Source organism: Oncorhynchus gorbuscha, linkage group LG06 (assembly GCF_021184085.1).
Source record: "Oncorhynchus gorbuscha isolate QuinsamMale2020 ecotype Even-year linkage group LG06, OgorEven_v1.0, whole genome shotgun sequence".
Classification (NCBI taxonomy): Eukaryota; Metazoa; Chordata; class Actinopteri; order Salmoniformes; family Salmonidae; genus Oncorhynchus; species Oncorhynchus gorbuscha.
In genome coordinates this window covers 99,978,544-99,991,787 of record NC_060178.1, presented here as the reverse complement: position 1 = coordinate 99,991,787, position 13,244 = coordinate 99,978,544, and the positions used below count along the sequence as shown (strand labels likewise).

The 13,244-nt window shown below is 45.8% G+C and overlaps 1 protein-coding gene across 1 annotated transcript; it reads right to left on the bottom strand.

Annotated features, from left to right (window-relative positions):
- Positions 1-7,347: 7,347 nt before the first annotated feature.
- Positions 7,348-7,749, bottom strand: si:ch73-52p7.1 (uncharacterized protein LOC100321084 homolog; the record flags this gene model as incomplete). The annotated part of the gene is made up of 1 exon (XM_046352108.1): positions 7,348-7,749. A coding segment is annotated over one exon (402 nt), but the record flags the coding sequence as incomplete, so codon positions are not given.
- Between the last annotated feature and the right edge of the window lie 5,495 nt (positions 7,750-13,244).

Below are 13,244 nucleotides of genomic sequence, written 5' to 3'. Positions count from 1 at the left end.
GCGTCAACTCACCATCAGTACGACCAAGAATATGACTTTCGCGAAGCGGATCCTGTGTTCTGCCTTTCATCCAGGACAACGGAATGGATCCCAGCCGGCAACCTAAAAAAACAACTTCGTAAAAGAGGGAAACGAAGCGGTCTTCTGGTCAGACTCCGGAGACGGGCACATCGTGCACCACTCCCTAGCATACTTCTCGCCAATGTCCAGTCTCTTGACAAAAAGGTTGATGAAATCCGAGCAAGGGTAGCATTCCAGAGGGACATCAGAGACTGTAACGTTCTTTGCTTCACGGAATTTGATTTTTTTATTTCACCTTTATTTAACCAGGTAGGCTAGTTGAGAACAAGTTCTCATTTGCAACTGCGACCTGGCCAAGATAAAGCATAGCAGTGTGAACAGACAACACAGCGTTACACATGGAGTAAACAATTAACAAGTCAATAACACAGTAGAAAAAAAGGGGAGTCTATATACATTGTGTGCAAAAGGCATGAGGAGGTAGGGGAATAATTACAATTTTGCAGATTTTAACACTGGAGTGATACATGATCAGATGGTCATGTACAGGTAGAGATATTGGTGTGCAAAAGAGCAGAAAAGTAAATAAATAAAAACAGTATGGGGATGAGGTAGGTAAAAATGGGTGGGCTATTTACCGATAGACTATGTACAGCTGCAGCGATCGGTTAGCTGCTCAGATAGCAGATGTTTGAAGTTGGTGAGGGAGATAAAAGTCTCCAACTTCAGCGATTTTTGCAATTCGTTCCAGTCATAGGCAGCAGAGAACTGGAACGAAAGGCGGCCAAATGAGGTGTTGGTTTTAGGGATGATCAGTGAGATACACCTGCTGGAGCGTGTGCTACGGATGGGTGTTGCCATTGTGACCAGTGAACTGGGAAACATGGCTCACTGGAGAGACGCTATCGGAGTCGGTGCAGCCAGCTGGTTTCTCCACGCATCGCGCCGACAGAAACAAACATGTTTCTGGTAAGAAGAGGGGCGGGGGCGTATGCTTCATGGTTAACGAGCTGTGGTGTGGTCACAACAACATAGAGGAACTCAAGTCCTTCTGTTCACCTGATTAAGAATTCCACACAATCAAATGTCGACCGCATTATCTACCAAGGGAATTCTCTTCGATTATAATCACAGCCGTATATATTCCCCCCCAAGCAGACACATCGATGGCTCTGAACGAACTTTATTTGACTCTTTGCAAACTGGAATCCATATATACTGAGGCTGCATTCATTGTAGCTGGGGATTTTAACAAGGCTAATCTGAAAACAAGACTCCCTAAATTGTATCAGCATATCAATTGCGCAACCAGGGCTGGAAAAACCTTGGATCATTGCTATTCTAACTTCCGCGACGCATATAAGGCCCTGCCTCACTCTCCTTTCGGAAAAGCTGACCACGACTCCATTTTGTTGCTCCCGGCGTACAGACAGAAACTAAAACAAGAAGCTCCCGCGCTGAGGTCTGTTCAACGCTGGTCCGACCAATCTGATTCCACACTCCAGACTGCTTCCATCACCTGGACTGGGATATGTTTCGAATTGCGTCAAACAACAACATTGACGAATACGCTGATTCGGTGTGCGAGTTCATTAGAACGTGTGTTGAAGATGTCGTTCCCATAGCAATGATTAAAATATTCCCAAACCAGAAACCGTGGATTGATGGCAGCATTCGCGTGAAACTGAAAGCACAAACCACTGCTTTTAATCAGGGCAAGGTGACCGGAAACATGACCGAATACAAACAGTGTAGCTATTGCCTCCGCAAGGCAATCAAACAAGCTAAGCGTCAGTATAAAGACAAAGTAGAATCTCATTTCAACGGCTCAGACACAAGAGGTATGTGGCAGGGTCTACAGTCAATCACGGATTACAAAAAGAAAACCAGCCCCGTCACGGACCAGGATGTCTTGCTCCCAGGCAGACTAAATAACTTTTTTGGCTGCTTTGAGGACAATACAGTGCCACTGACACGCTCTCCTTCACTGCAGCCGACGTGAGTAAAACATTTAAACGTGTTAACCCTCGCAAGGCTGCAGGCCCAGACGGCATCCCCAGCCACGCCCTCAGAGCATGCGCAGACAAGCTGGCTGGTGTGTTTACGGACATATTAAATCAATCCCTATCCCAGTCTGCTGTTCCCACATGATTCAAGAGGGCCACCATTGTTCCTGTTCCCAAGAAAGCTAAGGTAACTGAGCTAAACGACTACCGCCCTGTAGCACTCACTTCCGTCATCATGAAGTGCTTTGAGAGACTAGTCAAGGACCATATCACCTCCACCCTACCTAACACCCTAGATCTACTCCAATTTGCTTACCGCCCAAGTAGGTCCACAGACGATGCAATCTCAACCACACTGCACACTGCCCTAACACATCTAGACAAGAGGAATACCTATGTGAGAATGCTGTTCATCGACTACAGCTCGGCATTTAACACCATAGTACCCTTCAAGCTCGTCATCAAGTTCAAGACCCTGGGTCTCGACCCCGCCCTGTGCAACTGGGTACTGGACTTCCTGACGGGCCGCCCCCAGGTGGTGAGGGTAGGCAATAACATCTCCACCCCGCTGATCCTCAACACTGGGGCCCCACAAGGGTGTGTTCTGAGCCCTCTCCTGTACTCCCTGTTCACCCACGACTGCGTGGCCACGCACGCCTCCAACTCAATCATCAAGTTTGCGGATGACACAACAGTGGTAGGCTTGATTACCAACAACGACGAAATGGCCTACAGGAAGGAGGTGAGGGCCCTCGGAGTGTGGTGTCAGGAAAATAACCTCACACTCAACATCAACAAAACGAAGGAGATGATTGTGGACTTCTGGAAACAGCAGAGGGAACACCCCCCTATCCACATCGATGGAACAGTAGTGGAGAGGGTAGTAAGTTTTACGTTCCTCGGCGTACACATCACAGACAAACTGAATTGGTCCACCCACACAGACAGCATTGTGGTGAAGAAGGCGCAGTAGTGCCTCTTCAACCTCAGGAGGCTGAAGAAATTTGGCTTGTCACCAAAAGCACACACAAACTTCTACAGATGCACAATCGAGAGCATCCTGGCGGGCTGTAATCACCGCCTGGTACGGCAACTGCTCCGCCCACAACTGTAAGGCTCTCCAGAGGGTAGTGAGGTCTGCACAACGCATCACCGGGGACAAACTACCTGCCCTCCAGGACACCTACACCACCCGATGTCACAGGAAGGCCATTAAGATCATCAAGGACAACAACCACCCGAGCCACTGCCTGTTCACCCCGCTATCATCCAGAAGGCGAGGTCAGTACAGGTGCATCAAAGCTGGGACCGAGAGACTGAAAAACAGCTTCTATCTCAAGGCCATCAGACTGTTAAACAGCCACCACTAATATTGAGTGGCTGCTGCCAACACACTGACATTGACACTGACCCAACTCCAGCCACTTTAATAATGGGAATTGATGGGAAATGATGTAAATATATCACTAGCCACTTTAAACAATGCTACCTTATATAATGTTACTTACCCTACATTATTCATCTCATATGCATATGTATATACTGTACTCTATATCATCTACTGCATCTTTATGTAATACATGTATCACTAGCCACTTTAACTATGCCACGAGTGTTTACATACTCATCTCATATGTATATACTGTACTCGATACCATCTACTGTATCTTGCCTATGCCGCTCTGTACCATCACTCATTCATATATCTTTATGTACATATTCTTTATCCCCTTATACTTGTGTCTATAAGGTAGTCGTTTTGGAATTGTTAGCTAGATTACTTGTTGGTTATTACTGCATTGTCGGAACTAGAAGCACAAGCATTTCGCTACACTCGCATTAACATCTGCTAACCATGTGTATGTGACAAATAAATTTGATTTGATGTCCACATCTAGATCCACAACATACACTTGCTCATATTTCAGAGCAGGTGAGGGTGTGACATCTATATTTTTTATTTATTAATTGTGGATAAGTAATTGCATACTGGAAAATAATAACATTTGACAGTACAGGTTTGTACTGTTAGTAAATGGGGAGACACCATTATCAACAATTGTTGTTATTGATCTACAATGGCAATGACATCAAATATTTGGTCACATTTGCCACAATTTCTGATATGTTCACATATAATTTGTTGATATGTCAATAACATCATGGGAATACATATGAAAAGAAACTTAAGGTCACCATACAGCTAGGTCCTTTAAAAGAGGGCTGTCTCAATGACACCAGAATACTTCTAAAAGAGCAAGGCGACAGCCAGGGCAGGAGACGTAGTCAGGCAGTTAAAGCCTGACAGGAATAATTGTTTCTGCCTCGGTCTATTTCCCAGCCCCTGGTTGCCACGGTAAATGTCACAGTGACCATGGAATCAGTTCACAGCCCAGCAGGGAGGGTCAATGTAATGTTATGTGTGACATGATATTCAACAATTCCCGTCCATACCAACAACACAAGAATGCTGCTGTGCATAGCGCTCAACAAACATCTATGAAATGGCATTAATATCACAACATGTCCATGTCTTTGTGGAAGAAACCTCTTAATGAAGACGTGTCAGGATCAAAGGACTGCTGTTGGAGATGTTGGTGGGTTGTAGATACTATATGAAAGGCCTGCTGTTGGAGATGTTGGTGGGTTGTAGATGCTATATGAAAGGACTGCTGTTGGAGATGTTGGTGGGTTGTAGATGCAATATGAAAGGCCTGCTGTTGGAGATGTTGGTGGGTTGTAGATGCAATATGAAAGGCCTGCTGTTGGAGATGTTGGTGGGTTGTAGATGCTATATGAAAGGACTGCTGTTGGAGATGTTGGTGGGTTGTAGATGCAATATGAAAGGCCTGCTGTTGGAGATGTTGGTGGGTTGTAGATATTATATGAAAGGCCTGCTGTTGGAGATGTTGGTGGGTTGTAGATGCTATATGAAAGGACTGCTGTTGGAGATGTTGGTGGGTTGTAGATACTATATGAAAGGCCTGCTGTTGGAGATGTTGGTGGGTTGTAGCTGCTATATGAAAGGCTTGCTGTTGGAGATGTTGGTGGGTTGTAGATGCTATATGAAAGGCCTGCTGTTGGAGATTTTGGTGGGTTGTAGATACTATATGATAGGCCTGCTGTTGGAGATGTTGGTGGGTTGTAGATACTATATGAAAGGCCTGCTGTTGGAGATGTTGGTGGGTTGTAGATGCTATATGAAAGGACTGCTGTTGGAGATGTTGGTGGGTTGTAGATGCTATATGAAAGGATTGCTGTTGGAGATGTTGGTGGGTTGTAGATGCTATATGAAAGGCCTGCTGTTGGAGATGTTGGTGGGTTGTAGATGCTATATGCTGTTGGAGATGTTGGTGGGTTGTAGATGCTATATGAAAGGCTTGCTGTTGGAGATGTTGATGGGTTGTAGATGCTATATGAAAGGCCTGCTGTTGAAATGTTGGTGGGTTGTAGATGCTATATGAAAGGACACAATACACTGACAATAACTTGACAATAACTTGATTGGAATAAAAAAAATAGCCTAAATAGATTTTAAACCTATAATTTTACATAAATTATTGATATACCATGATATACTGTAGCATGATATAGCATGATTAAACCATGATATATCTACAGGTGTAATCGACACCGTAACACAGTAAGACCCTATTATATATTAATAAGTGATTTGCAGGTCACCAGTAATAAAAGTTTAGTAACTGTGCAAATACAAGCCATTACTAATATCCACCCCCCAAAAAGGAAATCCAATTTAACCATGTGGTGTTTGTGCAACTAAACTTAATATAAAGTGTCACATGAAATTGAAAACGTGGAAAAAACACAACCCTTATTTGAATGGTTACTCTCCAGTAGAATAACTTACAGAGGACCACAAGGAGAAACATCAAGTGGTCACTGAACCCAGTTGAGCGAACTAAAATGGATGAGACTAGAGTGGCATGCAGAGGAGTACTGGGACTTCTGCTCTCCCTGGTGGAACAGATTGCCTGTGTTCCTGACACTAAGACAGTGTCTGCCATCAGGTATTGACTGGCCACGTAGTTCAGATAAGTCTACACTGCCACCAAGTGGTGATTCTTTGCAACACCTTACTCTCTTTCAGACATTGATGGAGCACAATACTATTGAAGTTTAGGAAGTGTATCATCATTTGTATTATTTAAGCAGGGAGTCCTATTGAGACCAAGGTCTATTTTACATGGGAGCCCTGCATGTACTGTTCATATTCATTGTACACAATCAGGATGTGTTCCCTGTCATAAAGCCATATACAATCAGGATGTGTTCCCTGTCATAAAGCCGTATACAATCAGGATGTGTTCCCTGTCATAAAGCAGTACACAATCAGGATGTGTTCCCTGTCATAAAGCCGTATACAATCAGGATGTGTTCCCTGTCATAAAGCCGTATACAATCAGGATGTGTTCCCTGTCATAAAGCCGTATACAATCAGGATGTGTTCCCTGTCATAAAGCCGTATACAATCAGGATGTGTTCCCTGTCATAAAGCAGTACACAATCAGGATGTGTTCCCTGTCATAAAGCCGTACACAATCAGGATGTGTTCCCTGTCATAAAGCCGTACACAATCAGGATGTGTTCCCTGTCATAATGGCATGATTTCTATTGCTTAATTTATAGGTATTGTCATCAAACCATGTTCATATTACCCTCATATGTGCTTGCACTGTGCACTCAGCAGGCACACGTTTTTGACTGGTAGAAAAACTTAACTCGCCGAACAGAGATGCTGGCAGAAAGATGAAGTGTCAAGCAGAAAGAGACAGGAGCAGGAGCAGGCTGCATACATGTCTCCCTTTGGGGGAACAGGACCTTTGGCACCAGTGGAAAGCAGGGTCCATGTATGGCAGTGAGCCAGTGTTGGACAACTTAGTTCTCCCATCTTCAAGTCTGTTGATGTGTAGAGGAATAACGGCAGAACATACTGTCTTTAAAGTAATGGGACTATCTGTGCAGAGCAGTGGTGTAGTGGTAACAACAGGGTTCAATCCCTGTGTCCAGCCTTCCCACTGTTTCTTCCACTTGGCTGTTTTCCTGTCTGATTTCCTTATGGAGTGGGTTTGATTTGCACGGCACAATGTCTCACATGGTGCTATTACTTCTTGTTATGGAAATTGTGAAAATACACTATATGCAATGATTGAATCGTGACCTTATCATATTGAAATGACCAAAAGGAGAAACATTCTATTTGGTCAACAGTGATTATGAAGATTGCCACTACCTATGTCTGCAACTGTGTGAAATGTTAGGTACATTGGCAATGTTAGCAAAGAAAAAGTAATCTGCATTAGTATATAAAAGTTACAAATATACAGGAAGTCTCTGGTAGCTTGACTTTAGAGATCTGGGGAAGGGAGGACTCATTGCTGTCTATATTGGTTTGAATGGTATAGGCCTTCACATTGGATTCTCCCAGCAGCACTGAGCTGTGGATGATCCCAAGCCTGGCCTCTTTGTAGTAAGGTGCACCCACGTCCCTCCCCATTATGATGTCATGTGTCTGGCCAGACAGCCACAAGGTGTATGACACAGACAGCATCTGCAGATGCTGTACTCTGAAATAGTCCAAGAAGGCTGGCTTGTCTCCTACAGATTTGCACTTGATCCGTGTGAGATGCCACACCTCTGCGTTGTTCAGCAGGAGGGCCACGTTGAGCGGGCACGTGTACCAGACGGTCAAGAGTCTTATTTGCACAATCAAATCAAATGTTATTAGTCACATGCACATGGTCAGCAAATGGTATTGCGAGTGTAGCGAAATGCTTGTAATAACACTTAAGATTAATACATAATATATAATACATAAAAAACAAAATACTGCAAAGTTTCCTAAGGACTAGAAGCGAGACAGCCCTCTCTGTCAGCGCCATCTTGAGTCTGCGCCAATGGCCATTAGTGCCATCTAAACTGGAGCTGACTGCCCGGTGCAGCACAGAGAACAGGTGGTTCCTACAGGTACACTCTCTGGGTTTGATAACACCACAGGCCACCGGCTCATGGACACAAGCACAGTATAACAGGCTGTGGTCAGTCACATATGTCAGTTAAACTCTGGCCCGAGGAGGCCGGACACCACCATCCATATCAAGCAGGACAACAGAGCTTCACTAAGGTGCCTGAGGTTTGACATCTCCATCTCCAACGGATGAAGGCACACCTCATTGAAGTCAGGCCAAGATTGTGCCTCTGATCCCTTTAGGAAATGGATCCTGTTCCCCAGCCAGAGACTGAGGGAATCTTAGGACCTAACTAAGCAGTTTTTGGCTGATGAAGAGAGAATGTCCAATCACAGACTGTCTTTGTTATGTTCATAGCTCCGTCCAGACTGAGCTGCTCAATTGGCTGTTTGAGGCTGTCCTGACCAGATGGAAGGGAGGATATTGGCTCCGGAGCCTTGTTAGCACAGGGTCACATCTGTCAACAACAGAATGAGCACTAAATACAAACAGTTCATCCTGGAACTCAAAGATGACTCCCACAGTACATCTATCAAGTAATTTATCTATATATTTGTAGCATTCCTGTGTTTCTCCACATAGGCTTGTTTTTTCAGGCCACCTGGTGACATATTGGCAGATATTAGCCTCATACCTGCTGTAATTACCTGATTTTCTGGAGGTGTTGCTTTGAGGGATGACAGAATATTCATTCTGCAAAATAACTGAAAACCACAAGAGGGCCTCGGATTGAAAGACAGACTAAGCCGAGAATTTATGGAGTTAGAGTTAGGAGTTTATGGAGGTAGAGTTAGAAATTTGGCTGTCAGGAGTATTACAATGTAAATTCACTTTTAATCCATCTGTCTGCATATTCGAAGACGTCATATGAGGGTGCAGTGAGATACCCGATAGGTTGGACGATACTATTCTCGGCAATTATCTTGAAAAAAACGTATACTTAAAAACTGTAAATCGACCAATCCTCCATCGTTAAGACAATGGAAAGATCATATACTTCATTATCTAAATATGGAAAAAGCATAGGTGACAGAGAGGAATAAAATGGTGCAATTTGAAGACATAGTGGAGAGTGGTGCAGACATGGAGATAAGGGTGAGAGTAGGTGGGTCTGAGCAGGAGTGATGCTGTTGATGTTTCTTTGTATGTTGTCTTTTGTATGTGTATGTTTTGTATTGTTCACTGAACAAAAATATAAACGCAACATGTTGGTCCCATTTTTATTTTATTTATTTTTATTTCACCATTATTTAACCAGGTAGGCTAGTTGAGAACAAGTTTTCATTTACAACTGCGACCTGGCCAAGATAAAGCATATGTCACGCCTTGGTCTTAGTATTTTGTGTGTTAGAGGTGAGCGAAGAAGAGACTGTGAAGGAGCTAATGGGAAAAGTGGAGGAGAGAGTAATGAGGGAGTTGCTCGTATGGTGCTATAGGTACGATATTCGTCCGACGGAGCGTGTCTGGGATTTAATGGCACCTGGGTCAGCGCTCCATACTCGTCCTGAGGTGCGTGTTAGTCGGCTGGTGAAAATTGTGCCAGCCTCACGCAATAGGCCTCCTGTGTACCTACCTAGCCTTGCACGTCCTGTGCCAGTCCTGCTCTCAGGCTCTCCAGTACACCTTCACGGTCCAGTCCCTCCTGTGCCACCTTCACATACCAGTCCTCCGGTAGCAGCTCCCCGCACCAGGCTTCCTGTGCGTGTCCTCGGCCCAGTACCACCAGTGCCAGCACCACGTATCAGGCCTACAGTGCGCCTCGCCTCTCCTGCGCTGTCGGAGTCTCCGGCCTGTTCAGCGCTTTCAGAGCCTTCCTCCTCTACAGCGCTGCTGGAGTCTCCTGTCTGTTCAGCGCTATCAGAGCCTTCCTTCCCTCCTGCGATGTCGGAGTCTCCCGCCTGTTCAGCGCTTCTAGAACCTTCCTCCTCCACAGCGCTGCCGGAGCCTCCTGCCTGTTCGGAGCAGCCTGAGCTGTCAGTCTGCATGAACCAGCCAGAGCTGTCAGTCTGCATGAAGCAGCCAGAGCTGTCAGTCTGCATGAAGCAGCCAGAGCTGTCAGTCTGCATGAAGCAGCCAGAGCTGTCAGTCTGCAGGGTGCTGTCAGTCTGCATGAAGCAGCCAGAGCTGTCAGTCTGCATGAAGCAGCCAGAGCTGTCAGTCTGTATGAAGCAGCCAGAGATGTCAGTCTGCATGAAGCAGCCAGAGCTGTCAGTCTGCAAGGAGCTGCCAGTCTGCAAGGAGCTGTCAGTCTGCAAGGAGCTGTCAGTCTGCATGGAGCAGCCAGAGCTGTCAGTCTGCAAGGAGCTGCCAGTCTGCAAGGAGCTGCCAGTCTGCAAGGAGCTGTCAGTCTGCAAGGAACTGCCAGTCTGCAAGGAGCTGCCAGTCTGCAAGGTGCTGCCAGCCTGCATGGAGCAGCCAGAGCAGATTCTTCCAGATCTGCCAGTCAACCAGTCTCTTCCAGATCTGCTAGTGAACCAGAATCTTCCAGATCCGCCAGCCAGCCAGGATCTACCGGAGCCTACTACCTGCCTGAGTTTCATCTCAGTACTGGGCTTCCTCTCAGTACTGGGCTTCCTCTCAGTGCTGGGCTTTCTCTCAGTACTGGGCTTCCCCTCAGTCCCGGGCTGCCCCTCAGTTCCGGGCTGCCACTCAGTCCCGAGCTGCCCCTCAGTCCCGAGCTGCCCCTCAGTCCCGAGCTGCCCCTCAGTCCTAAGCTGTCCGGTGTCAGGTGATTCTTGTTGTCTCTGATGGGCTACCGTATTTAGGTAGCCGGGGTTTCACTGTGTATTTCGTGGGTGATTGTTCCTGTCTCTGTGTAGTGTTCACCAGATAGGCTGTAATTAGTTTTCTCATTCCGTTTGTTGTTTTGTATTTGTATAAGTTATTTCATGTATCGCGATCCATTCATTAAAGAACATGAGTAACAACCACGCTGCATTTCGGTCCGACTCTCTTTCGACAAACGAAGAACGCCGTTACAGCATAGCAGTGTGGACAGACAACAACACTGAGTTATACATGGAGTAAACAATAACACAGTATTAAAAAAAAGAAAGAGAAAAAAATTGTCTATATACATTGTGTGCAAAAGGCATGAGGAGGTAGGCGAATAATTACAATTTAGCAGATTAACGAGTGATAAATGATCAGATGGTCATGTGCAAGTAGAGATACTGGTGTGCAAAAGAGCAGAAAAGTTAATAAATTTACATTTACATTTACATTTAAGTCATTTAGCAGACGCTCTTATCCAGAGCGACTTACAAATTGGTGCATTCACCTTATGACATCCAGTGGAACAGTCACTTTACAATAGTGCATCTAAATCTTAAAGGGGGGGGGGGTGAGAGGGATTACTTATCCTATCCTAGGTATTCCTTAAAGAGGTGGGGTTTCAGGTGTCAAATAAAAGCAGTATAGGGGTGAGGTAGGTAAATTGGGTGGGCTATTTACCGATGGACTATGTACAGCTGCAGCTGTTAGCTGCTCAGATAGCAAATGTTTAAAGTTGGTGAGGGAGATAAAAGTCTCCAACTTCAACAATTTTTGCAATTCGTTCCAGTCACAGGCAGCAGAGAACTGGATGGAAAGGCAGCCAAATGAGGTGTTGGCTTTAGAGATGATCAGTGAGATACACCTGCTGGAGCGCGTGCTACGGGTGGGTGTTGCCATCGTGACCAGTGAACTGAGATAAGGCGGAGATTTACCTAGCATGGACTTGTAGATGACCTGGAGCCAGTGGGTCTGGCGACGAATATGTAGCAAGGGCCAGTCGACTAGAGCATATGGGTCGCAGTGGTATAATGTGCTTTAGTCAGGTCTGGAATGAACCAGGGGCTATATCTGTTCTTAGTTCTGTATTTTTTTGTACGGAGCATGCTTATCTAAGATGGTGAGGAAGTTACTTTTAAAGAAAGACCAGGCATCCTCAACTGACGGGATGAGGTCAATATCCTTCCAGGACACCCGGGCCAGGTTGATTTGAAAGGCCTGCTCGCAGAAGTGTTTTAGGGAGCGTTTGACAGTGATGAGGGGTGGTCGTTTGACTGCGGACCCGTAGCGGATACAGGCAATGAGGCAGTGATCGCTGAGATCCTGATTGAAGACAGCGGAGGTGTATTTGGAGGGCCAGTTAGTCAGGATAATGTCTATGAGGGTGCCCATGTTGACAGATTTAGGGTTATACCTGGTGGGTTCCTTGATGATTTGTGTGAGATTGAGAGCATCTATCTTAGATTGTAGGACTGCCGGGGTGTTAAGCATATCCCAGTTTAGGTCACCTAACAGAACAAACTCTGAAGCTAGATGGGGGGGCGATCAATTCACAAATGGTGTCCAGGGCACAGCTGGGAGCTGAGGGGGGGGGGGGGGGGACGGTAGCAGGCGGCAAAAGTGAGAGACTTATTTCTGAGATTCATTTTTAAAATTAGAAGTTCGAACTGTTTGGGTACGGACCTGGGAAGTAAGCCTGCAAAGTAATGTCAAACTCTGCAGTAGACTGCAACTCCCCCCCCCCCCCCCCTTTGGCAGTTCTATCTTGATGGAAAATGTTATAGTTGGGTATGGAAATCTCAGAATTTTTGGTGGCCTTCCTAAGCCAGAATTCACACACAGCAAGGACATCAGGTTTGGCAGAGTGTACTAAAGCAGTCAGTAAAACAAACTTAGGGAAGAAGCTTCTGATGTTGACATGCATGAAACCAAGGCTTTTTCGATCACAGAAGTCAACAAATGAGGGTGCCTGGGGACACGCAGGGCCTGGGTTTACCTCCACATCACCCGCGGAACAGAGGAGGAGTAGGATGAGGGTGCGGCTAAAGGCTATCAAAACTAGTCGCCTAGAGCGTTGGGGACAAAGAATAAAAGGAGCAGATTTCTGGGCGTGGTAAGCTCAGGCACTGGGTGATGATAAGAGAGGTTGTATCTCTGGACATGCTGGTTGTAATGGGTGAGGTCACCGCATGTGTGGGAGGTGGGACAAAGGAGGTATCAGAGGTATGAAGAGTGGAACTAGGGGCTCCATTGTAAACTAAAACAATAATAACTAACCTGAACAACAGTATACAAGGAATATTGGCAGCTGGGGCCGACAGATAAAATAAATAAACAGAATGGAGTACCGTGATTAATGGACAGTCCAGCAGGCATCAGCTATGTAGCCAAGTGATCATAGTGTCCAGGGGGCAGCAGTAGATGGAACAGGTAAGCCGCCACTATGCTAGCACGC